The following is a 25273-nucleotide window of genomic DNA, read 5'->3' on the forward strand; positions in this document are numbered from 1 at the left end:
TGTGTCTTTATTTATTTATTTGGTTAAAAAAAAATTTTTACATAAATTCTGTCAAATGGTTAAACTAAATAAATGAATTTTATTTGTATAAACTTTCATGATCAAATCAAAACGTTCTACAGTTTGCATGCTGTAGTGTTTTTTTTGAACAGCCGCATAGCACAGTTAAATTCAAGTGAAAAAAAATTGTGACCTGATTCTAGCAAACCAGAAATCACTTATTGCTAAAGAGTTTTAAGCAATTCAACACATCAAAGTGGTTTTGCATTGTTTGCGGCCTAATTTTAACCTTCATACACATACAGCTCATTCATATCAGTACGTTTATAGATTCTAGGCGTACTCTATCTTGTGTACAAATTTTAGGGCGATTTTGTAAATTGGATAAAGCCGTCATATGGCTTCAGATGACCTGTAGTATAATGTAATAAGCTTCAGTCACACTAGACATTGACGTTTCTTAATTTTCTGTGACACTTATGATGTCATATTTCCATTCAGTACATGATTTGTATAGCTACATTGTGTACACATTTTTTTTATTTTAATGTTTGAAAGTTTTTGTTTTCAATGAAAATGTCAGTCAGATGGCTTCGTAACAACGTAAGAGAAGACGATATCTGAAGATTTTAGGCGCTCCTCTTTTAAGCTTTGAGTCACAGTATGGACTATTGTAGTTGTCTTTTCTGAACTACACCTCTGGTTTCCATGGCATCGTGATGACCAGTCAACAAACATGTTCAGCCATTCCCATTTTCTCATATTTTTTTCCAACCACTCTTTTCTCCACCCTTCTGTAATGGCACCCTTGAAAAATGGACACCAATAAAGTTCTTCCACGAGGTCAATCAAGGCTCTGCGAAAAGGGAAGTTTGATCTGTCACCAAATCCCAGAGCGTTATGTCACTTTTAAATGCGAACGTCTGATGTTCGCCACCCACTTCATAAGACTTTCTTTGGTTTTAGGGCTGGACCATTAATGACTCACAATTAGGAAATCACATAGGACTGTCCCTGTATTTAGTCATAATTAGAGACACAACTGGCTAGGTTAATAAGAAATGGCAAATATAATTTTATGATTTACAGAACATCTCTAGATAAAGTCTGTAGACCCTCTGACCTCCAAGAATAAACCAATTAAATTTGAATTCTGTGACTATAAATGTAAAAATATACATTACTGTGTATATACATCTGCTTCTGATTAAGAGACATTGTTTGGTAGCATTAAATAATGTCTTTTTTTCTGAAAGAAAGACTAGCAATGAATTGCAATAATATAAAGTTATTCACAATGCTACTTTGAGATGTGATGAGTCGTTGAAGGTTTGAAAGTAATTAGTGGAAACGCTACTATCTGAAATTTGGTGCAAATAAAAAAAAACTGTAGTGCGGTTTAACTGAAGTGCGAAAACAAGCTTGGCCAAACACATGTAGACAAATCAAAAAGCAGGACATGATGTCTTGACTATTAAAGCGCACTAAGCGTACATTTGTTTTCCCGTTGTGGTGGAATTGATGATCTTTATAGTGCACGGTTATAGCTGGAAACGTTATCGTGGAGTAATTATGTGTGCTGTTATGATTAGATTTTTACATCTTAGGTCTTTTCAATAGTTTGTTAATAAAAAATGTAAATTTTGCATGTTTAGCACGATCATTATTTAGGATAGTTATCAAGTTCCCTAACAAAACATAAAATGTAAATGTCCATAGGTTTGGTCTCAAATCACACACTCCCTCCTGTCCATATGCACCAGACACTTTCTTATTAACAGGACATTTCTGGAAATACAGTGCAACTGTTAGTGTGCTTCAGATTTTCTTAGCGTACTACACTGACACACTCTCTCCTATCAAATTTTCAAAGAGGAAAATCAATCAATTAAGTATTGAATTTAAATTTAATTAAATATTTAAAACTTAAAATAAAACTTACTTAGACTTGTTATCCTAGCATTTATATACTTTGTCTTTTATCCTCACTTAGAAGTGGAAGAAGTGGACATGAGGCACTTTGTTCCAATTAAAAAATGTAAATGCAATCAGAACAATTAGCAAAATATAAAACACTGTTTGATTTGAACCCGTTGAATCAAGAGAACTTCATAGAGTCCTTACAGAATTTATTTTGAATTCCTGAGAGAATTAAAAAAGTTAAGTTATTAAAGTGTGAATGGACTAAGAATTTCAAAAGTTTGTCTATGTAGACAGCATGGCCTCTCAACTAGAATTCGAAACGAAGCTTATATAGGTTTCAGCGGTAAAACAGCAGATAAAGTCTTAGCACTTAATGTATGGTTAACCTCACAAAATTTGGCTGGATGCAGAGACTTGCCCCCATTTGCCCTGCACCGCTCTCAAGAGCAGTAATCTTATCTGGGCCTCTGGTCTCCTGTGGTCTGCTTGCACGCAGATCGAGCCTGTATCTGCTATTGCACTTCCCCCCGTTTAGGGAAAAGTCAGACTCTTCCAGTCAGCATCGCATGACTCCTAAGGTTTACTGTCTGTTATTTGGCTGCTTCAATGCAGGTGTGTGCTCCAAGTATAATCATAAAATCATTTAGAGTCTCCTCTCTGTCTGCAACCTTGGACCAGATGGAAGAGTGTCATGATAACCGGCAGCAAATATTTAATGTGCGTCGTAAACTGTAATCATTAGGATACGAAGCACTTCTATTAATGAGTGTTAACCCTGTTTTGAACGTAGTACACCACTTCTTTTTACATTTGGGTCTTGCTAATTAAAAAAGCAGACGAGTGCTATGCATTTGCAATATGCATTTTTGCATCGGCATAAATACAGATTTGTAAAAGTCCATGAAATGGTGCGCTTGCACCGTACAAACAAACAAAGCAGAAAACTTCAGCCAAGGACATTTAAGATTTATTTGAAAAAAATCTTAAAGACTTCATCTCTGTATCAGACTACATTTAAAAGGAATCTAAGGGTATTTGCACAGGAATTACAATGTATTACAACCTGGAAAGTTTTTATGGACGTCCTCCAAAAACAACACTTTATGATTGACAGTGACCGTTTAGGGTCGCACCGATCTGAGATCTTTTGAATACTCCGAGGTTCAGAGTTTTTTTGTTGTCGTTTTTTACAGTCAGGAAAGTACAATACTCTTTGCCTCGGTGTGTCGTGTGCGTGATTATGGGATAATTTGGGTTTTATCACTTTTATAACATCTATATGCAGTTAATGTACTAGTCAAGAGATAAGGATTTTATGACAACCCTGTGAGGAATTTACCCACCAGAGGAAACAATTTGGTCCTTTGCCCAGTTTCTGTTCCAGTTGCCACATGTCAGCATAATAAGTGTTATTTGCTTCTAGATATTGTGATGTGATCTCTGGCACGTATAATGGAGCAGTCACTCATGTCTGCAAAGGTTATTTCTGGAAACTTTTTTAAGCTCTTATTTGTTTATTTATTTATTTAATTTTTATATTGAAATTGTGAATCTAAAATCAGGGATCCAGACTAATTTTTGTTTACAAAACAAAAGTCCTGAAAGCACTTGCTGAAATGTATTTAGCAGAATATTTTACACTTTAGAGTTTAATATGTGCATTTTTTTTAGGTCCAAATGAGTCCAGAGTAACATTTAGGAGCAAGATCTAAGATTGAGATGTGGTGGATTTGGTTGGGATGCGATAAGTAAAATATAAAAAATTTGTCTCTTAGATATATACAGATAAACAAAAACTATACATTTGTAGATGATGATAACCACAGGCATAGCACCAAGTAGCACTGTAAAAAGCAGCTTAAGTAAATCTTTGTATGGTGTTTGCTATGAAAATTTGTTTATTCATCTAGTATGAATTAAAAAGCACAACTGATAAGGTTTATGAACTAAAATACTGTAAATGTATTTCTTCTTTAATGTATGTAATATATTAGTTGCACAATAAAACTATGTGAAAATAGCATATATCTGTAACAATACCACGTTACCGCTTGTGTTACGACAGTAAATCAGTGATGATCTGTGGATTTAAATACTTTCTAAATAGATCATTGTTGCTTTCAGCATCAGCGTTTTAGAGAATGATTTTATTTATTTGCGCTGATTTATTTGTATTTGAACTAGCATATCTTACAGAAAGATTTGGGATTTGTACAGAAGGACTGAATGGCCCCTCACAGTATCTCACAGTGCTGTTTTTTTGATCAACTGTTTAATAACATTTCTTTTAAAAAACCTATTTGGTTAACAGTTCAAACAAGTTTCATTGATTTTTGACATGCCTGGTGTTTCTTATACACAACATAACAGTAGCGATAATCGCTTGGGCAACTTTTGCAGCAATGGCAACAAACAAGGTTCGGATCTCTGCATCTCAGCCGTTTTTATGTTATTTTTATTGTTTGTAATTGTTTTGTTGGCGATTAAGTCATAGCAGTCTATGCGTTGCACTGAAAGTACAGCATAAGCTTTATTTAGGGGGAGGCGATGGCAAACAGATTTCTAAAAGTCAAAGTTTAATATGAAGCGTCTTGGAGACTTGAGGTGAAGTAACAGTCAAAAAAGCACTACCCCAGGCTGTGTATCTACATTAAATCATTTTATTGGCTTAGTGACAGCGATGCGCCTCAGCAAACCTACACACTAAACACCTACGCACTTTTCTCACACAGCTTTGGTTTTTTCCCAGCTTTTATTTTTTCATGAAATGTGCCTTTCATCTGAAATGCACCTATTGAACTAGTAGTCATTAAAAGCTTTGGTTTTCATCAGCAACAATAAGATGGCTAGAGAACATGAACAAGAAATGAAAAAAGCTTTTAAAGAAATTTTTTAAATCAAAGTGTACAAATGATTGTTTGCTGTTGAACTGCAGGATGACGTATTGAAAGTAGAAACGTCTCAGTTTGAAATAGTAGAAAAGGATGTAGGTCAACATAAATACTTTCCAGATTTGATTTCAGTCAGTTGTATACCTTTTAGAGACAGTGTCATGAAATATTTATGTTGGTTTTCTTTTTATATCATAAGATTTTGACTCCTATTATATTAATATATTACTCATTATAGTATTAGTTAATCATTAATTTTATGCGAAAACAGTAGCATGCCATGAATATCTTTTTTGTTATTTTTACATTAGAAAAGCACAAAATTTAATCAAAACACTCTTTCCCTGCCATTTTGCTCATTTATTATTCCTTCTCTTCTTTGTTTTTGTCTGTGTGCTTGTATCCCTCCTCACGTGAGGCCCCAGTCAGCCTGCTGTAACGCTTAATTGAATTAGTGGGAGTTTATAAGCCGTTCTCGAGACTTCTGAAAGAGACCCTCCATAAACAGGAACGCTGCCCTTTCATCCGATGCTTTTTGGCAATATTCTTGTCCCTTATATCCCCTCAGGCCTTGGCCGGACCCTCAGCACAGAGTCTGCTGCCTGTCTCTAATTTAGGTCTGAAAAGCAGGGATGAAGCCAAGTGCAGACAAAGTCAGCTGTATTCCGAAGGCAAAATCATCTGTTCGGCTCAACACAATCCAGATACGGAGAGAAGACGAGGGTTCGGTTTTGACGTTTGGGTTCAGGGAGCAGCGGGCATGTTTGTCACCGAATCGCTGCATCCCTGCTGACTAAAAACTAGAAACCCGTGGCTGTAAAATCAAAGCCAAAAGCAGCCCCTCTCCTGTTTCGTTTTGAAATGTTGCGCAATGTATTTTTCTTTGCAAGCAAGGCATCTTTAGTCCCCTCTAGTCTTTCTCCCCAGTCCGCACGGCTTCAGTTCTGTTTGTTTGCTCAGCGCCCTCCCTGCGAAGTCTTTTCAGCTGGTGTATTTTTGGGTTTCAAGCTCTGTTGGATCTTATTTTCAGAGGGCAAATGTGACATTTTTAGCTCCTCCCGCTTGCAGTGTTTTTAAGAAAAGGAGTCGAGTGTAAAATAGCACACAGTCAGGGATTGTAGATGCGACTGCGCAGGTGCGAAATCGCACTACGTAGTAAAAGACAGTTTAATTAGATTTACCCTGTAGGGATCTGTAACCTTTATTTCACCCAACTACTCTCTGTCGGAGCAACACCCTTTAGTATAGCGAGCGATTGTTTTTTTTTTTACCATGGTTTTTTATTTTTGCAAAAGGAGGTTGTTAGTTCTTGGACGCCTTCAGTATTTTTCCACTCTAGGTCCTTAAGTGAACCCAGTGAGAGCAAAAGGGAAACGTGTTGTCATATTGCATCTGCAGACATAAAACTGCACCTAGTAAATCTGGCGGAGAAATAAGCGTTCGATCAAATCCCTTTTTTCCTGCAATGTTGCAGTTGTAAAGGTGATGGATAAATGTAAGATTTATTTAAGGTTTCAGCAAACAGTGCCAGCTGTAATAGATGTTGTTTTACTTGTCACGTTACGCGAGTAATCTGAGCTGCAGTGGATTTCTGTGGATGTATGAGTAGCACGCCATGAAGATTGTATCAGATTTCACGTATCGATTTCGAAGCGTGCAACAATGCAAACAACATCGTCAATGAAGCGATACAGCCTATGGTGATAGTTTTCAAATTACACATATCGTACTACATTAGGGAATTTTAATTGTAGCACATATTTACACTAGACATTTTATTGGGATGTGAATGGGGGGAAAAAGCGACTGTAAGGCCCAATTCCAATTCTATTTTGTACTCCTGGCTCTTCCCCTTGGCCCTTGAAACGGAGCGTGAGAGGGAAGGGCTTCAAAAATGTACTCCTAAGAAATGGGACGCCACAACACCTGCAAGTCACTGCGATCGACCATTGGGACTGCTGTAGTCATTCCAGTTGTGTTATTTTTTTGGTATTTATCTCCACGAAATCACTAAAAGCAACGATATCATGTTATCATAACGTTATAACGTGGCAAAAAGATTGTAACTATACTGTTCGTTTACGCCCTAGCCGTGTTCATCTATGTAAACGCACGAAAGCAACATTAACATTATAGCAGATACTGTAAAAAGCTCATTCCCAGCCGCTAGACTTTTCTGACAGGGTATTTGAGTGTCATCGAGTGTCAGAGATGTGAGAGTTGTGTGACTGATACACTGATACACTGTTGTGTGAGGAGTTATTATTAGGGATTATGGATAACGAAATTAAGTGGTTTTTATTTTATTTATTTATTTTTTAAAGCATGACGGTAAAACACGAACGCCTTTTATGAATATATTTTAAAATAGGCTTGTTTGTCGTAAAAATGACCAAAAATACTAATTTGTGCATCTTCTGACTTCCGGGTGCTGCTATGCTGCCATTGTAGCTGGTTTGTTCTGTGTTGTGTGTCCCTTCCCCTTAGTTCTACACTTTCAAGCTAAAGAGAATTGGGACATTACATTGGGGGTAAGGGGAAGGGTTAAGGGGTAGAATTGTGATTGGGCCTTAGTGATGTAATGAAATTTTGTTATTGAAAGTATGCTAATACACTTAACCAAAGTTGTAAAATCCCACACAATATTGGTTTGTTGAGGCAAATTTTGCCAATTTTATTTTATGCTCATTTGTTCAATACTGAAACACTAAATGCCTAAAGCCACCTTTAAAAGGACAGCAATACATTTTGACATCAAGGAGCAATATTTGGAATATATTTTAAGGGATGTTATCCATCCGTCCGTCCGTCCATCGATCCATTGATTCGCATTAATGAATTGTGACACCTGTTATAGAAATATATTATAGCTGTAACAGTTGAAATGATGCCACAGTTCCTTGTAGATTTGTCACTGTCCGTATGAAGACTGAACTTATGAATGCAATTCTTGAAATCATCATCAGATAACCAGTACGTTAATTTAAAAAAAAAAAAAGGCACAAATATTGCAAGATGTCATCGGTTTTCATAAGTGGAATAATACTAGTGTCAATAAGCATCAGATACCTTTTTTTAACAAAATCGAACGAACCACAAAAAGAAGAGCGAGAAACGTCAATCAGTTCATAGACTTTCAATTTTTAGCAAACTTTACTCGGAAACAAGGAAGAAGCAGGGAATTTGGCATCATTATGAAGACGTAAGATAAAGCCCGATTTAGTCCTGCGCTCATAAAATATGACGCACGTCTCTCTTTTGAAGGCCTTTGAGGACCGTTAGAAGAAACATTTGCAGTTTTCTCTGGTGTGAAGCATCCAAAAGAAACAATGGCCTCCCCGGGCGACAAACCTCTTCAAAGGTCATGCGGTTCACCTCAGACTGTGACAGGATGAGAGGCTGAAGGTAATTGGCCTTCCATCAGCCAGCCTTTCCGCCACAGTCTCTCTGAACAAGTGCAAACATGTCCGTAAACAAAGGCAACAAAGCCCAGACTTGTCCAGCGTGGAGATCCTGGAGAGCTGATTGATCGCCTTCCTGTTGTTGTGGTGTTTGTGCAAGACCGTGGAATTTTTATGTGGCATTCGTAATTATTAGCATCACCGCTCGACGGATCCAATGTCACGGTTTTGCAGTTCTAAGCGATAGCGACGTTTGATTCTTAACCATAATGGCAGAGACTAGGCGTATCTGACGAAGCCTCCGTGAGGTTTCTTTTAGCGGCTTGATGTTCGTTTAGAGATGAAGAAACAAAAGTAAAGAGTTGAAGAGAAGGAACGATCGGTATCAAGAGAAACGGAGCGGGTCGAGTTTGAGAAAATGAAAACGTCGATTCAGCCGACGTCTTAGGTGAACTTGGATACTCTGAAGGTTTCTCTCTAGTTTGATTTGAAGCTGTTGGCGTTGAGCCCGAGGGGATTTTTTTTCTCCTCTTCCTCTCTCTCCTTCTCCCTCTCTTTCATAATGAGTTGGCTTCTCTATTCGCCAATGCCAAGACATTCCACAAGTTGGTAGTATTTTTGTTCCTTTGGCAGCTAACCCCATGTTCTTCCACGCAATGAAAAGGGAGACTGTGGTTTCATATATCTGGTCTCTATTCAGGGACATTCATCTATTTACTCAGCCAGGCCGCAGAGAGAAAAAAAACACCACCTCTATTTGCTATGTGAATCCTGCGCTCAAGCCACAAATGACATTAGCTGCACCACCCTGGGCTGAACCGTAATTACGACTCGTTATCGCCCCAGCCCGCAGATAAGGTAGATTTCATAGAGGAATGCCTTTGTCGTTCTGACACACGTTACGGTTGCGGATCTCCCGTCGTACAGCCTGATATTCGAGAGATGTCGAATGAATTACAGTTCCTTTCACTTCCGAAAGAGGGCAGCGCTCCTCATTGGAAATTTATCAGAGGAGAAAAGTTTTTTGAGGGATGTAAAAGCTGTGTTTTGCAGAATCCATTCTGAATTGAAAATTGTGCATTTATGAATTTTTATAAACTCGTATGCATAAACGAGGGCTTTCCAGAACTGATGTGCGTTTGTTGCGTTTGACCTTATAAAATCTGTACCACGTTGTAGGTTGTGTACGCAGAAGGTGTCCTTGGTTGCAACTAGGTGCTTTAATGACAATTTTAGTGCGTGCGTATTTTTATTTCACTGCGTTCGATTAACATTTGAAGTACAATTAGAGCCCTATTATTTTCATAATACAGAAAGCACAACATTGCCAAATGCAGGAATATAAACCGAATTGCTTTATAGTGTGAATTATAGTGGCAAACGTTTAGGTCATGGATTACTATTTTTGCGGAAGTTTTTAAGGAATATTTGCAATCTGTATCTTTTTAGAAAAGCCGCAGGATGGGTCCAATGCATATGAAAAAATATGAATTAATGTATAATAATTGTCTTTAAATCAGGGTGTTTTGATTTCAATGATAGCGTGTGTTGTAGTTATTCGTGTGGATTGTTCCGTTCTTTTATGTTAAGCACATCTTTCAGAACAAGCTCTTTATTGTCATCATGCGAAGTCAGTCGTCTCAGTAGGTTTAAGTTTTGGTTTGTAGAAATCCAAACATTTACAAAGTGAACATGTATTTAGAAAGCCTCGAAGACATTTGAATTTAAACACACCACACCCGAGACTGCCAGTCTGTTGTTACTCAGTATATCATTATCGCGATATAGGCTTTGAAGTGTCAAAGGTAATTTAATTCAGAACGTATTCAAGTTGTTTCTCCTATACGATGTCTTTCTCTTGTGATGAGCTGGTCTAGTCAGTTCGATGTAATGCCTGTCTTCCCACGAATACGCCATGCGCATGTACTGTACATGAGCTTGGCGTCTGCTACTAACTCTGTTATTAGCGCCCTCTAAACATTCTCCACATCAAAGGTGAAATGACAGTCAAAATTACATGGGTATTTTAGCTTTTTTTTTTCATTTCGAGAGATGTGCTTGATTTTTTTTTTTTTTTTTTTTTTTTCTAGGTCTACGTTACATTTTATATTCATTCTGTGGAAATATTAAAATACCAATTCTGTGTTAACAGAAGTATAGGAAGGATAACTATGTACAAGTAACAATGTGCGAGTAGTACTACAGTAAACTGGCTAATTGGATAATAATGTGTTTTTTTATTGTGTTTCTGTGTCGGACAGTCTTCGAAATGCAGTCTTTAACCCTTTGACTGACCCTCTACCAAATGGTCGATCGTGTTTTTACTGTTTTAAATAATGACTGTCAAAGTCATTTAAAGAGTTTAAAATAATGGTTTATACACAAAGCAATGTTGGATTACAAAAAAAAAATGTGATGAATATCCTGTTGCTGTACTACACTTGATTGTGATTTTATTGTAAACCAAATAAAGAGGAACGCATATTAAATGAGAATGTGAAACATTCGATGGCATACTTAGATAAATAAAGATGATTTGGTATGAAAATTGTTATATTTTCAGATTTTCACAGTATAAATTATTATAGATGTATTAATTCAGGTACTTTTTATCATAAACCGCAATATCAACCGTTTGGTTGAGGTTGATGTTCTAGAAATTATAGAATGCGTTGGGAAAAAAAGCATTAAGTGTGTTACTAGGGACGTAAAGAGTTAAGAAATGCAATCCAAACATTTTTTTTCTTGGTGGGTTAGTTAAAGGGTTAAAGATGTTTTTTTTATCATTTAATGGTATGAGAATATAGTATAATGCTAAAAATGTAAATGTAGATCAAGATTAATGTATAAATTTGTTTTATTAACCTGTATTATTTGTCAAGAAAGAAAATGACTTGTACAAAATGTGAAATGTGTTTTGATGCTTTTTGAGCTAAAGAATCAATCAAGACATTTGTAATTGTAGATGTAGATTATGATCAATTTGTAGCCTAAACATTATTATCAAGAAAAAAAAAGTACAATTGTTAAGAAACGCGTGTAGAGATCATTTGTTTTGTTTATTTTTTTAGCTTAAAAATGTATGTATGTATGTATGTATGTATGTGTATATATACATATATATATATATATATATATATATATATATATATATATATATATATATATATACATATATATATATATATATATATATATATATATATATATATACATATATATATATATATATATATACATATATATATATATATATATATATATATATATATATATATATATATATATATATATATATATATATATATATATATATATATATATATATATATATATATATATATATATATTTTTTTGCAAGAAATATCTTATTTGGAGTGAAGTGAGCATACAGTAGCTTCTTTGAGTGTAAGTAGTCGACACGTTTTCCAGACAGCCCTCTGACTCGTCTGCCCTATCCATAGACAGTGATGATTATCATCCTCCTTTTATCATTCAACAGCGAATGCCTGCCATGGTTTATACATACATGGTGCTGGGCGTGACATTTGAGCTGTGGTTTTTGACAGACATTGGCGGTTTCTGTTAGATGTAGGTGTTCGCCAAGGCTTTGCAGACCTTGTCTGCAACCGCCGTAGGCGAAGGGCTTTTGCGGTGGGAGATGTGTCTGCATTTTAAAGACTCCTGTGTGTTTGTGCAGCAAGCAGAGTAATCAGATAACTCAAGGCAAAGTTGTTCTTTTTATGCTGCTGCGGAGCCAAATAGTCCTTAGTACTTTGAACCCCCGACCCGACGCCACGCTTAAAAGGGACTTGTATGTTATGTATATTTTTTTGATCTTCAAAGAAAAATTGAACGTATGGGCCTGTGGGACGTGGGTCAATGCTAAACAGTTTGAAAGAAATCATTTGAATATTTTGGCATTGTATTACACGCATCGTTTCACAGTCATCTGATATGCTTTGTTTCATCAATAACATTAATGTTGTTCAGCAGTGACAAGGGATTAACATTAAGATAGAAAAATTCTCCATTTCATACCGGTAGAAGAAATTTTTGGGACTTTTGGTGGAAGTTTCCAGTTTTTGGCATATCGCCATCAGAGGATCTGGGAACGATTTCAGTTGTTTAGTTTAGTGGCTTAGTTGTAGAATATTTTGTCTGTTATCTGTCCTTTTTGCTCATTCAGTTATATCTTAATTATAAGTTTCAGTTGTTTACATGTGACGCACAAGAAAGAACAGTTTTGATCACGGTGTCCTCGAGTATATATTTTTTTATATCTTGATTTGACTGTCAGCTTGCGTACTTCCCTTGAGAGTTCCTTGTGAAGATGTCACTTTAGGGTTTTTATTAGTTTGTCCGGAAGATCCAGAAATTGTAAATGTAAAGCAAAATTGAGTTTTATGTTTGAAACAACTTGCCAACTTTAACTTTACAGACCGGTTTGCTTTGAGTAACGGTAAATATGTAACGAGTAGCTCTGAGGCTCTGCTTTCCATGAATTTGATTCGTTCAGTTCATGTCCTCGTTTTTGTCAGGATAGGTATTATAGTTGGTTAGGTAGGTAGGAAGGTATGCAAGTAACTTTATTTAAAACCGATGGTCGATTTGTTTTGCAGTCCTCATCTCGTAACACGCAAAAAAAGCTCACATAGCAACAAGAACATATGAACATTAAGACATAAAAGATAAACATAAAAAACACTTGTAATGAATAATAAAAAAAATCACTTCTTTGTCAAAGTGTTCAAATGTCAAGATAAATGTTTAAAACGGTCTGAAACACCTCTGCTTTAGTCTATTCCTTATTTGAAGGTCTAATGGCTGCTGGTATAAAAATTTTTGGACTATATTTGTTAGACATTTGACATTAGTTAAAAACAAAATAAATAAACACAGAAGAGCTGTTATGTGATTTGTAATACTGTAAAGCCGCTTGCTTTGAAAGAAATCTGCTGTATCAAGTGCTTTATTTTAACGTGATTTGACTGGAGTGCCAAATTGCAGGATCCATGCGAACATCATTAAATGTTTTCTTATCAGGTGTTTTCTTATTGCTGTAACTTGTGTGAAAGAATACGTGCAATACAATTGTATTCTTGCCTAATTAATATTCTAATAGTATCAGTTAGGTAAATTTATTAGGTAGGATAAAGGAACGCAGCTTGAAATGATGCTTTATGAATACTAATAAACATTCAATATCTGAACAGCAGGCAGGTAATAAGTAGACCCACATGGAATCTGCACGCTCAGAGTCAACGATGGGCTAAAAATCTGCGGAATTCTGTTTATTTATTTGTGTTAATGTGTGTAAATTCATATTTATTCAGTTTTTAAAGTAGTTTCAGTGATATTATTGACTAATATTAAAAAAATTTATAGGATTTATTTACAATATAGTTTGTAAAGTCATACTTTTAGTAGACATATATTATACGAGAGACTTGCTTTTTTTAAAGTGCATTTAATTGGATTGGCATTGTAAACATTAAATAGCGTAAACATGAAATAAAAGTTAAAAAGCTATTACTTTTTATTTCATATATTTAGTTACTATAGTCCCAAAACAATTCGGCATAAAATTACAGATTTGTATCAAAATTTTGCACAGAAATGGCAAAAAATGTTTACAGATTCCGTCTGGGCCTAGTAATAATAGTAGTTTTTATTAGTAATTGTTACTTCAACTAGAGTGTTACCATTTAAAACATAGTGCTTTTTATATATCTGTTGCCTTTTTTACAAAGCTTTTGAAAGTATACATCAAAAAAAACTATGTAAAAAGTGTAAAAGTTGAAAGCAGTTAAGACTGAATAAAATACAACCGAGGGCTTTCTCCTGAGGGCTCTGAGCAAAACGGAAAAGAAAACATGTAGTCTTCGGTGATTCGCACAGGTCAGATACACTCTTGACCTTCAGGCCCTCATCCCTCTGTAAGAAGCAGCAGCAGTTTGACACCTCAGAGGCTCAGTTAATTCCTACAAGACATTGGCAACTCGACCCCTTAAAGGTTTTTAACCTCCAAGATTTCATCCAGCCACTCTGCTGGATCTGTACGCGAGGTCGTGCAACTGTTGGAAGTGGAAAGCGAAGTCATGGGTTTAAATTAGCATCAGTGACTCGGCAGGCCGTTTATTTACACTGTTGCTAGCTGTCCTCCAGCTGGCACATTGTCACACCTTGAGCTGATTAGTTGTAAGGATTGTAATTAGTTTAAGGGGCTCAAGTGATTTTGGATGCTCTTGCACCATTTTGCAGTGGGATTGCAAGACTGAGCACAGGTCTAATTGGCCAAACTGCAGCGAAAGTGACCTTACTCAAGGTGCCTGAGATGAGTTAAGGGCAATGTGGTCATATCCAAAGTAATTTTAATGAGGTAACATAAACGAAAGGTGTTTGTATGAAATTCGTCATCATAATAGTATCCCAGTTTTTAAAATGTATTAATCATGTAGTAATGTTTACTCACGGTAAAATATAAAAGTTAGCATACTGTAGAAACACAAAGTGAGATGCCTTTTTAACTTACTGGCTACTTTATTAGATACACCATTTCGTACACCATGTTGTACCTTTTTTTTTTTGCTTTCAGAAAAGGGTGCTGCAAGCATGTATTTCTAATAATTAATTGTTTATATTGGAATGACAGAATCACACAGCGAGTGCAAATATGTCGGCTGCGAATATGTCTGAGAATCTGTCATTTGACATCTTCTGAAAGATGGCCATTAAATAGAGAGCGGTTTAGTAAACTTACTGTCATGTTGAAGAAACTGGTTTGAGACAGTTGGAGCTTTGAGATATGCCACACTGCTGGAATTAGCCATTCCAGAATTAGGTGTACGTGATGGTAATGAAGGTATGGGCTTGGCCAGCAGCAGTACTATGGCAGTTAGTACACTTGTACGACACAGGATCGATTGAGCCTTTTTTGTATTTTTGATTATGCTCAATTGTGACCCTACCATCCATGTTGTATTATATTGAATTCAATTGTGTGCAAATTGTAGTCTCAGTTTGGTGTTTTGTTCTGGCAGATGGGTCAGCGATATAGTCCTCTTCCTGTGTTGTTCTCAACCGATTCAAGCTTCGATGTGTCGTGGGGTGCTCTGAGTGTTTTTTTGCTGACAGACGTGTCTTCTCGCTCACTGGATTTTATTTGGACCCCAATAGATCAGCAGTTTATGAAATAGTCCGAGCAGCCTGTGTGACGGCAACAAGCAACAGCGTTTCCTTCCATTCCGATGCTCAGTTTGAGCTGGAGAAACATGCTCAAATGCATGGAGTTGCTTCATGCGATCGGCTGATTAGATATTTGCAGATGTTTTGTACGTAATAAAGTGTCCATTGAGTTTCTATATACATAATTAGCATTATTGCCATCGTCCTGGGAACCAGCGCTCATCATTTCGTCTTACATCCATTTTTGCTATTAAAAAGATGGGATGTGATTTAAAAAAAAAAAAAAAAAAAAAAAAGATACAGCTGTTGATCAGCACAGATAAAGATAGTCAATGTGCAAAAAATGGCTGGACGAGCACAACATTGAGAGCAAACCAAAAACACACATGCATGTGAAGTTCACAGCACGAAGTCAAGCTTCGAGAGCCAGAGCACAAAAAAATCCTGGCACAGGAGACTGTTTACATCCTTCTTTTGGACACATTTTGGGCCAACTAAGACCGACTATTTGCCAGCGGTTGTTTCTGTGCTTGGCCGACACAGGTTTGTAGTGGAGCGGAGGACAGCCAAAACACATGACCGCTGGGCAAAGAGAGGGCGAGTAACAAAAAAACACAGCGAGGTTCATAAAAGTGGCTTAAATTAATAACAATGCAAAACAGATGGTGCGTGGCATTTCCAAAAGAAGACTGCGATCCACAAATGTGGATTCTCAACGAGAAGGCCAAATGTGAGGTCATGTGCGGAGGTGCGCAAAATATCTATTAATAGGGCCAGCTGTAAACATTTAGGGATTTTTACGATCTTTCTCCTCTCATTATCTGCAAGGTTGTTAAATTAGCCTTGAGCTAATTTAGTCCTGGAAATGTGGTGTTGGTTTGACAGGGCCGGAGGGAGGTTTGGCCGTTTTGCACCTTATTGTTGAAATGTGGGATTACGGCTGTGCCTGTATCTAAAAGCTGATCTCAGAGACTGAGGGTAAAGCGAACGTGTAAATAAAGGGAGCCGAGGTCAATTATGTGAGCTCATGTTTGGCAGTCGGTTGTTTTGTGCTGTGAAATCATCGTCCTCCTTATGAGGTGCGGGGAGAGACGCGCAGCTCAAGGTCACCATCTCTGCCAGCCGGCCTGCTTAAAAATCACAGGACTCGTTACGCTAACAAATATTTGTTGTAAGCGGACAACAGATGTAGTTCATGTATTAAAGGGAGTACATATTTCAGTCAGAAGATGAAGTTAGGTCGTAAAGTATGAAACTATTGATGTATCGTTGAAAATCAAGGGTAGAAATTCATTCACCCAAAAACATGTTCATTAGTGAAAATATGCACCTGTGAATACGACCTATGTTATGCCATCCATGTCTGAAAGACAATAAATGAAAACAGTAGGTCAGAAAAGTATTAATGTTTGAGTGTGTGTGTGTGTGTGTGTGTGTGTGTGTGTGTGTGTGTGTGTGTGTGTGTGTGTGTGTGTGTGTGTGTGTGTGTGTGTGTGTGTGTGTGTGTGTGTTGAAATAAATGAGAAATATTTAGTATGAATGTAAAAGTAGAATGTTTTTTACTTCAATAAAAAAGTATATGTTTTTTATAAATTTTTGTAATTGCTAAGAAATATTTTCTTTGACATTTTGATGTTACTACAGCAAATCTAATAGAAAGTAGAAAAAATTATTAGAATGCAAAACTTGAAAAGAAAAAAAATAGTAGGTCAGTTATAGAGCTGTGTGATTTTGCTTTAAATGAAAATGTAAGGAAATGAAACATTTTCACAGAATTACAATTAATGAAGGATTGTTGTATTTATTTATTGAGTTATTTTTCCCCTTATATTCAGTTACAAGTTTGCACAGTAAGGCTGAACAACGAGTCTATCGTCTACTTGACCAAAGATGAGATGTGGCTGCAGAAGTTGAAATGAGCCAAAGCCTTAAACTTAGCTGGGTCACGAGACATGTATATAAATGTATATAATATAATCTAAAAAATGGTTGTAACTACCCGCCGGTTAATAAAACACTCCACGCTTCCAAATACTGATGTCCATATGGATTTTCTTTATTGAACACCGTGAAAACTAAAAGATAAACAAATAAACAAACCAAATGTTTCACACAAACACAGATCAAAAGGACATCAAATAAACAAATAATATATAAACAATGTTTAGTTTACCGTGTTGGCCTGATAAGCAGCTGTAGAATACGAAGGAACACTAAACAGGTGCTTGCATTGAGATCTCACTATCCTGAGTGACCATACAAACTGTGGCAGGTTAAATCAATCAATGAGAATCATGTGACTTCCCACTCAGGCCAACCGGAAACAAAGAAATTAGTAAGAAACATATACCGATACACATTCAAATAATGAAATTCAAAACGATAAACAAAATTACAAGCTGACCAATCAGCATCAGCTACAATGGTCCTGGAGAAATTGGATTGATTTATAGGTTCCGAATGTGGAGTTTGATGACTTTTTGATAAATGGGCCAGCCCTAGTCAATTATATATCGACGACATGTATATGTGGGTTGTTGTAGTAAAGTAAATAATAGAACCGTTGTCAGAGGTAATTATTTGAACTGTTACATGAAGTTATTTTGTGCTAGGTAATAATTATAGTCATGGTTTTGTTGAAGTTTGTGCATTAAAATAGCTAAAATTGAAAGCAAAAATAAATATCTTTATTTGTAAGTGTATATAAATGAAAAAATAAGCTTTTTTATTTCTGATTGAAACTCGTAATGTATTTATTGTCAATTGTTTTTGTCACTTTTACTTATGTTTTAAAAATATTGTTTGTTTGTTTTTTGTTTACAGTGAATGTGGCATTCCGTGGCTGGCATCTCAAGCAAAGGGGTTAAATAAAATGAGCTTGTTCTTCCAAACAAGAATGTGGACAAGTAAGTACCAAAAAAAGTCTTGATTAGAAAGAGTTTAGCTTTAGTTTGGTAGAGTTGGAGGAAATAAAGGTGGTGACTTTTGTTAGAGCATAAGCCAAGCAAGGGCGTCGTCGCTACTGGTTCAACAGCGAAGCCCTCTGCTTTTGTTTTTTTCTCTCTAATGACTGATTTGATGTGCTATTAGCGTTTACCAAAAGCCACGGTGCGGCAAGCTGCCAGTTACAGAAGTTTGTTGCTTCATCACTCATTTACCAGAGGAGTCTGCTAACCACTCAAAAGAAAAGCTTTTGAGTATATTGATTGACCAGATGGAGAGATAGATTGCGAAAGAGCGGTTTTGTCATTGATTTGACCATAAGACTGTCTGCTGATTTTGTGAGAGATGGATGGGTGGAAATTAGCTCAGATGATTTGAACGTAGTATAGATTTTATTTAGATTGATTATTTTGACAGTAAATATTAGATGAGATATTTATATAATAATAATAATATTAGATGTAACATGATTTTTATATATATATATATATATATATATATATATATATATATATATATATATATATATATATATATATATATATATATATATATATATATAAAATAGTAAGGCAATTGTAAAGCAGTGTGCAGAAATGCTGAACATAAGTGTGCTGTTAGGTTTTGGCATTGAGTTTAGTGAAGAAAGGAAAAATGGAATATTGGAGTTTTGTTTGCTTTGATATGATAATGCTAGGTTAAAGACAAGTGAGTGTATTTATCTAAAGTGTGAAGGGTAAAAAAAAAAAAAAAGCTTTTTGAATTGAAGACATTTAATGGATGGTGTGAAACAATGTCAGCGTAGAAGTGTGTGTGTGTGTGTGTGTGTGTGTGTGTGTGTGTGTGTGTGTGTGTGTGTGTGTGTGTGTGTGTGTGTGTGTGTGTGTGTGTGTGTGTGTGTGTGTGAAGTTAGAAGTGTGATTTACCAGTGTGTACGAGCAAAGCCAAAAATAATAATATAAAAAAGATTTATATTATTATTATTATACATATAAATATTGTCATTATGATTGGAAAGATTATTATCTGAATGATTTAATTATGAATTATGAATGAAAAGGCTTAATTTATAGGGCAGGATAAGGATTTGTACATGTTCATTGTCATCCTGTATATTTGAGCAGTCTGCGTTTGAATAAAGTAATATATTATTATATATTATGCTAGTATATGCTGTACTGTAGTATATACTAAGTAAGTATAGTACATAGGCTATATATAAAGGAGCTGACCGTGACGCTATATATAGTGATTTGTCAGGTCCCCGCTATATGGAGCATTTTCGTGCAGCAGCATGTTTTCGTATGAAGCTCATTAGGTAGAGACGAGGCGATGAAACGCAGGCAGCTCGAGGTGTTGTTTTAGTAAAGTAAGTTCGCTCGTGCAAATCGCAAGCGTGCATTTGGTGACGTTAAACGCAACCGTGTCTCTTTTTGCAGAAGCAGGACGGGGCTTTAGCGAGATTCGTGCGATGTAACCCTCGGGCCAAACTCACCTCTCCCTTCCCTTTCGCAAACATCAGCAAAAAAGCTGAGCCTGACCAATGGCTTTTACGCTGGGCTGTGCTTTACGAGCAGAACAGTCTGTACAAACACAGTTACTCCTGCCTCGGCGCGCGCAAAGCCAATCTCAGTGGCTAAAGTAAGTGGTGTGTTTTCCTTAATACTTGTCTGATTGGACAAAGCGTATGTCAGTATCTTGGCTTTCCCCCCCCCCCTCCGCACGGGACGTGTCCTTGTTTTTTTTTCTGAATCGAAGCAAGAGCTCCGCGGGTTGCTCGTTTGAAACGGCAAACTTTTACGCACAAACTTGTTGCACGTCGTGTTAATAAGAAGAGCGCGCGAGCATGCAAAGCTAGGGTGACTAAACGAATAATGCAGAAAACGTGAGGCGTTACGTAGGACAAGAGGACTTTTTACACGGTAACCCAGATAAACATTAGAGGTGTCGTGTCTTTTGCTTGAAACAATGTAAAGTAAGAGATTGTGTTCGGGCCAGGGCGCTTTACAGCAGAGTAATGCGAGCATCTGAAACCTATCACAACTGTACTCCAAACACCGTGGGGCTAAATGGGGATCTGTCAATCATTAAACAGAGCTTTTGTTGCATTCGTTTGATAGGAAAAAAAAAAAAAAAAAAAAAAAAATTATATATATATATATATATATATATATATATATATATATATATATATATATATATGACAAAATACCAAAAGTATTTGTGTGGGGAGTTTGTGCATGGCAAATAAAAGAAATGTAAAGTAATACTACTACTACTACTACTACTACTACTACTAATAATAATAATAATACATCCTTTATTGCAAAATAGCAACGCAACATTTGATGTCCATTAACAACACACCACCCCCCCCCCCCCCCCCCCAAAAAAAAAAAAATTGATATAAAGAAGAGTCAGGTGAAAGGGTCAATGTCATGATGGTTTAATCGTTTCATTTATAAAGCAATACACAGTCCACATCATTTCTTAAAAGGCTCAGTATGCAACCTTGCACAAATGGATAAAAAAGGAGAAAAGGAAAATTACAAAAAGAAGTAATAAGAGAAAATGCACAAATGCCACTTTGGATAGTCATAAACAAGAAAAAGCTTGACATAAATAAGTTAGTATAATTTCCTCAGTGTTTTTTTTATCCTTTTAGTTTTGTTTACGAGCACATGTACACTTGAATGTTTTACACAGGCGCAGTGTAACGTCTTAATTGAGTTTTCATAGAGATTTGCAATCATAGTGCCATGTCATGTTCAACACGAAAGCCAGATATATCGTTGCAAAGAAGCGGCTTCACGGACTAATGTTGTTGTTAAACGTATGGCCCAGTGTTAAGAGAAAGTACTAACTATATATATATATATATATATATATATATATATATATATATATATATATATATATATATATATATATATAGAAACGTAAAGCTACACGCCAACGAACGTAAAAAAGGCAAAAAATAATCAAGGGATCAATACAGTTGCTCTGTTGTATCGTGTACTCAGTAGGATTTGTAGTTAATGAGAAATTGATACGAGGATGCTAATGAAGCGAAATAAATAAAGTAAAATTAGTGGAAGAACCCAAGGATAATATAATAATACTGTAAAAAAGCGCGAAACGTTTAACAGCACACTAAGAGCCACAGTTCTCATGACCAAGGTGTGTTTGAGTGTGAAAAACCAAAGAAAATGAGCTTAAGTACCAATAAACATGAGTCGCGTTAATGTAATTATCGAAGCGGTTTAATGTAGTTAGGTCACATGAGGTGAGAAGAAAAGTAACGGTTTAGACGATGACATTTGTGCAACTTTAACAAGGGCGAGCGTTGAGCACTTAAGGTGTATTTTGTGAGGCAGGCAAAATCGAGAGCAGTGGAAAGATGCTCCTAATGTGTGTGTGCGTGTGTGTGTGTGTGTGTGTGTGTGTGTGTGTGTCTGACAGACGGTCTATCTATCCATCCATCCATAGGGATATGTGGGCTACTTTAAAACGGTTCGTTCGGGAGATGCGTTTGAAAAACCGCGCAGCAATTCTTAAAGTGAAGCGCGGTGGATTAGTGAAGGATCGCGTTTTGCTTTGACATGAACATGAAACGAAAACGTGCTACATTATAAAAAGAAAAAAAATATATATATATATATACATAGGTAGTAAAAGAAGAAACGAAGCAACTCCAATCGCATACTGCTACATCGTCTGCTTTTGAGGCAAATATAAAATCTGTCGAGTGCCAAAAGTTTAGTGTAAAAATTCAGTGCTTATTCAGCCCCTCCGAGGCTCGATTTGTATTTTGGAAGCGCCGTCTGTCCCCGTTTACTTGGCAAGGCTGGCGAAGTAGTCGATGGTGAGGGCGGGCTTCTCGGCGTATCTGTGCAGGGAAGAAGAGGGAGAAAGCAGATTAGCGAAGGAAACGCATGTGCTGAAATGTGACACACGCGAGGCACGTTCGGTCCTCAAAACAGACATAAAGCGAGGAGGTTTGTGCGCGGATGACGAACCCGGACCCCCTCCCCCTACTCCCCCGCCCGTACGCCCTACAAGAGACCTGCTGACGTGTTACTACAATGTTATGCATTTGGGTCCCATCCGAGCGCGCTGTCACTCGCGCGGTGACAGAACGCGCCCTCGCTTTTGAAAGAGTTTCAAGCGTCAGATAACAGACCTTATCGGCGCGTGAGAAAACAAGCGGCTCTCCCGTTCACAAAAGAAAAGAACGGGACGCACGGTCGGTCACTCACTCAGTCATTCAGTCACTCACTCACTCACTCACTCACTCACTCACTCACTCACTCACCTCCTTTACGTTTTGGGGTCCGGTTCGCAGGGAGCGCGCTCGAGCGAGCTCGTCGCGTCCGGACAGGGGTCGGCCTCGCTCGCGTGGACGCTGGGTCTTTTGCTTCGGCGAAGATCATCTATTGGGAGAACGTAGATGGTGTTAGAAAAGGTCGCTTTCGCGAACGGAGAGACGTCCGAGCCGCGAAACATTTACCCTGATCTTCCGTCGACGGTCGTTTCCTCGGCGTGCTGAGCGAGCGGTTCCCGGCGTCCGCGCGTTCGGAGTTCCCCGCTCCGCTCTCCGGGGACGGAGAGGGAGCCGTCAAGAAATAATCGTGGTTCCCGTTATGATCCACAGTCCCGGCCGAAGAGGGCCGTTTTACGCGAGGGGGTCTGGTGTAAAAGTCCGGCACTTCGTCGGCGTCCACCTCCTGCCACTCGTAGTCGCCCGGCGCGAGCGGTCGGTTTTCGGCGAAGTCGTAATTCCACTTTTCCGCGGACGCTCTCTCGATCTCCCGCATTTGCTCCCGTACATCCTTGGCGAACTCTTGGCGGTCCACGGCGCCGAAGAGACTTCGGCAGACAGGCGGCTTGCCGTGATCCGCCTGCCTGGGGTCCACTCGCTCCAGCGTCGGACTTCCATTGGAGACGCGCACTTTTGACATTTCGCACGTGAAAAGTTTGTCCGAGAATCGCAGACGCGGCGTAACTAAGAGCAATCCCTCCCGAGAACGCGGAGCGAGGCGCAGGGCGCACGCATAACAAACGCGGAAAGGCGAACGCGCGCGAGCGGCGAACGAGTCATGAAAACGGCGATCCCCGTCGTAGTAATTCCGAGGAAAACAGACAAGTCGTTCGAGCACCCAATATGGCGATCGCAAATAAAACTGGCAGGGGGAAAAAGATTGACAGCGAAGGCTATTTAAACAGAAGAAGCTCGCGATTGGAGGTCGGAGCGCGCGCCCCGCCCATCGACGAAAAACTATACAAACAGCAGAGTCGCCATGTCCGCTAATCGTCAGCAGGAAAAAGAAAAGTCAGGAAAGAAAGGGTTAAAAAGCGTGCGAGCGAAGTCAGCAACAGTTGTAAGCGGTTAGAAGAAGAACGGTTTGATTTAGAGCAAGTGCGAAAGTCAGAATCGCCTGCCTGGAAATGTCATGCATGCTTGCGAAGACTCGATAAACGTGTGTACATGGCAAAACGAGGTGTTTTATTCCCACAATTGAGTTATGGTGAACACCTAACGATGACACTGAGTGAAATGTAAGCGCACGCTCAACCTGCCATGCATTTGTAATCATTTAATGAAAGTCATTACTGAGAATCAATAAAGATGATAAAAAGGGAAAATTGTGTGCTTTCTAAACGGGTACAACGGCGAATATGTCAATGTTTAAAAGCTGTAGTGATCTGGCAACACATCTGCAGAATGAGTTTTGGTTGTATGGAAGAAAAGCAATATGATTTTTGACCCTTTTTTTCCAAGACTTTGTTGGACCAGTTCCATTTACGTGAAAGCTGTAGACGTACAGTGTAGTAGAAGATGATAGATATAAAGGGGGGGATCAATCGAACTGACTCTTAGAAGGTTGGTGCGATGCGTTTATGTCGGCCAAGTGTGAGTTGAGTTGGCTGGTGCCTTATCGGTAATGGCATGTTCTGTAAAACAAGTAATTAGTAGAGTTGTACACAATTGATGGTTACTGCTTTGTCGTGAGTAATTGTCTAATTTGTCCGATGGTTCAACAATTACTGCGTAGAAAGATGTGAGCTAAAGTGTGCAAATCAGGGAAGGAAAGTTTGTTACAAGTTTTCCTGGTTTTGACTGAATTGCAGTAGGAAAGGCCAATTGCTTTAAGTATGAGTTTGTCGCCATCTAGTGGTTTTGTAATGGATGAAATTTAGTTCATGACGTTTTTTGGTGCAGTAGCTGGGATGTGGAAATGTGTTCCTGGAGTTCTGTTGATTGTGTAATTTTTATGCATTGGAATTTTTGTAATGTATGTAATTGATTAAAGATTTTTTTTGGGGAGAAATTGTTCAGGTAGTTTGAAATTTGTACTGTTTTCAGCATTTTTTAAGGGGAGATTATTTTCAATTTTTTTTGGCTAAAATTAGCAATGTTTACTTTTATAAATATTCATGAGGGGGAGGGAGGAGAAAAAAAACAAAACAAGTATTTTATTATTGTTTATTATTATGTGTATTTTATATATATATATATATTTAGGTAGGTGGTTGTGTGAGGGTGGCTTGGCAAATTTTGGATTTTTTTTCAGTAAAATTTTTTTTACTAAGTCATTTTTGGCATTTTTAGCAAATTTTTAGCAAATTTTGGCCTTGCTTCCGGAACACTCTAAAGCATAACCGCGGCGGATCAACGCTCCGAAACCTCGGGGGGGGGCCACGGTCACGGCCCCCCCTTCTTCTTTCTTTGGGTGGTTTCTGGGTTTATGCTCCGCTGTGTCATCTCACCACTTGTTGTGTCCTTCCATGCTGTGTTGCTCCAGATTTGGTCCAGTCCTCTGTGTGTGTGCGATCCATCGTTGGTTGACTTCACCTGATCCACCGCTGACTGTCTCCATCCACTCCACTGCTTCGCTCTGGGGCCCCATGGATCCATTCGTCTGC

At 37.7% G+C, this 25273-nt stretch overlaps 1 protein-coding gene and 1 long non-coding RNA gene across 12 annotated transcripts in view; one reads left to right on the top strand and one right to left on the bottom strand.

Annotated features, from left to right (window-relative positions):
- LOC147844698 (uncharacterized) overlaps positions 1–25273 on the top strand; it is a 101941-nt gene that overhangs the window by 57770 nt on the left and 18898 nt on the right. For 10 of the 11 annotated variants that reach the window (XR_015483099.1, XR_015483104.1, XR_015483103.1 and 7 more), the window contains one exon: positions 18227–18309. This is a non-coding gene — a long non-coding RNA (uncharacterized LOC147844698). Of the gene's footprint in view, positions 1–18175; positions 18310–25273 lie in introns of those variants that run through there. The other variant, XR_015483108.1, reaches the window with a different exon arrangement.
- cdkn1ba (cyclin dependent kinase inhibitor 1Ba) lies at positions 20772–23539 on the bottom strand. Its single transcript, NM_001013268.2, is given in 3 exon segments — positions 20772–22235; positions 22662–22779; positions 22857–23539. Coding segments are annotated over 2 exon segments (564 nt in total). The 5' UTR covers positions 23308–23539; the 3' UTR covers positions 20772–22235; positions 22662–22666.

Source organism: Danio rerio, chromosome 4 (assembly GCF_052040795.2).
Source record: "Danio rerio strain M-AB ecotype USA chromosome 4, GRCz13ab, whole genome shotgun sequence".
Taxonomy (NCBI): domain Eukaryota; kingdom Metazoa; phylum Chordata; class Actinopteri; order Cypriniformes; family Danionidae; genus Danio; species Danio rerio.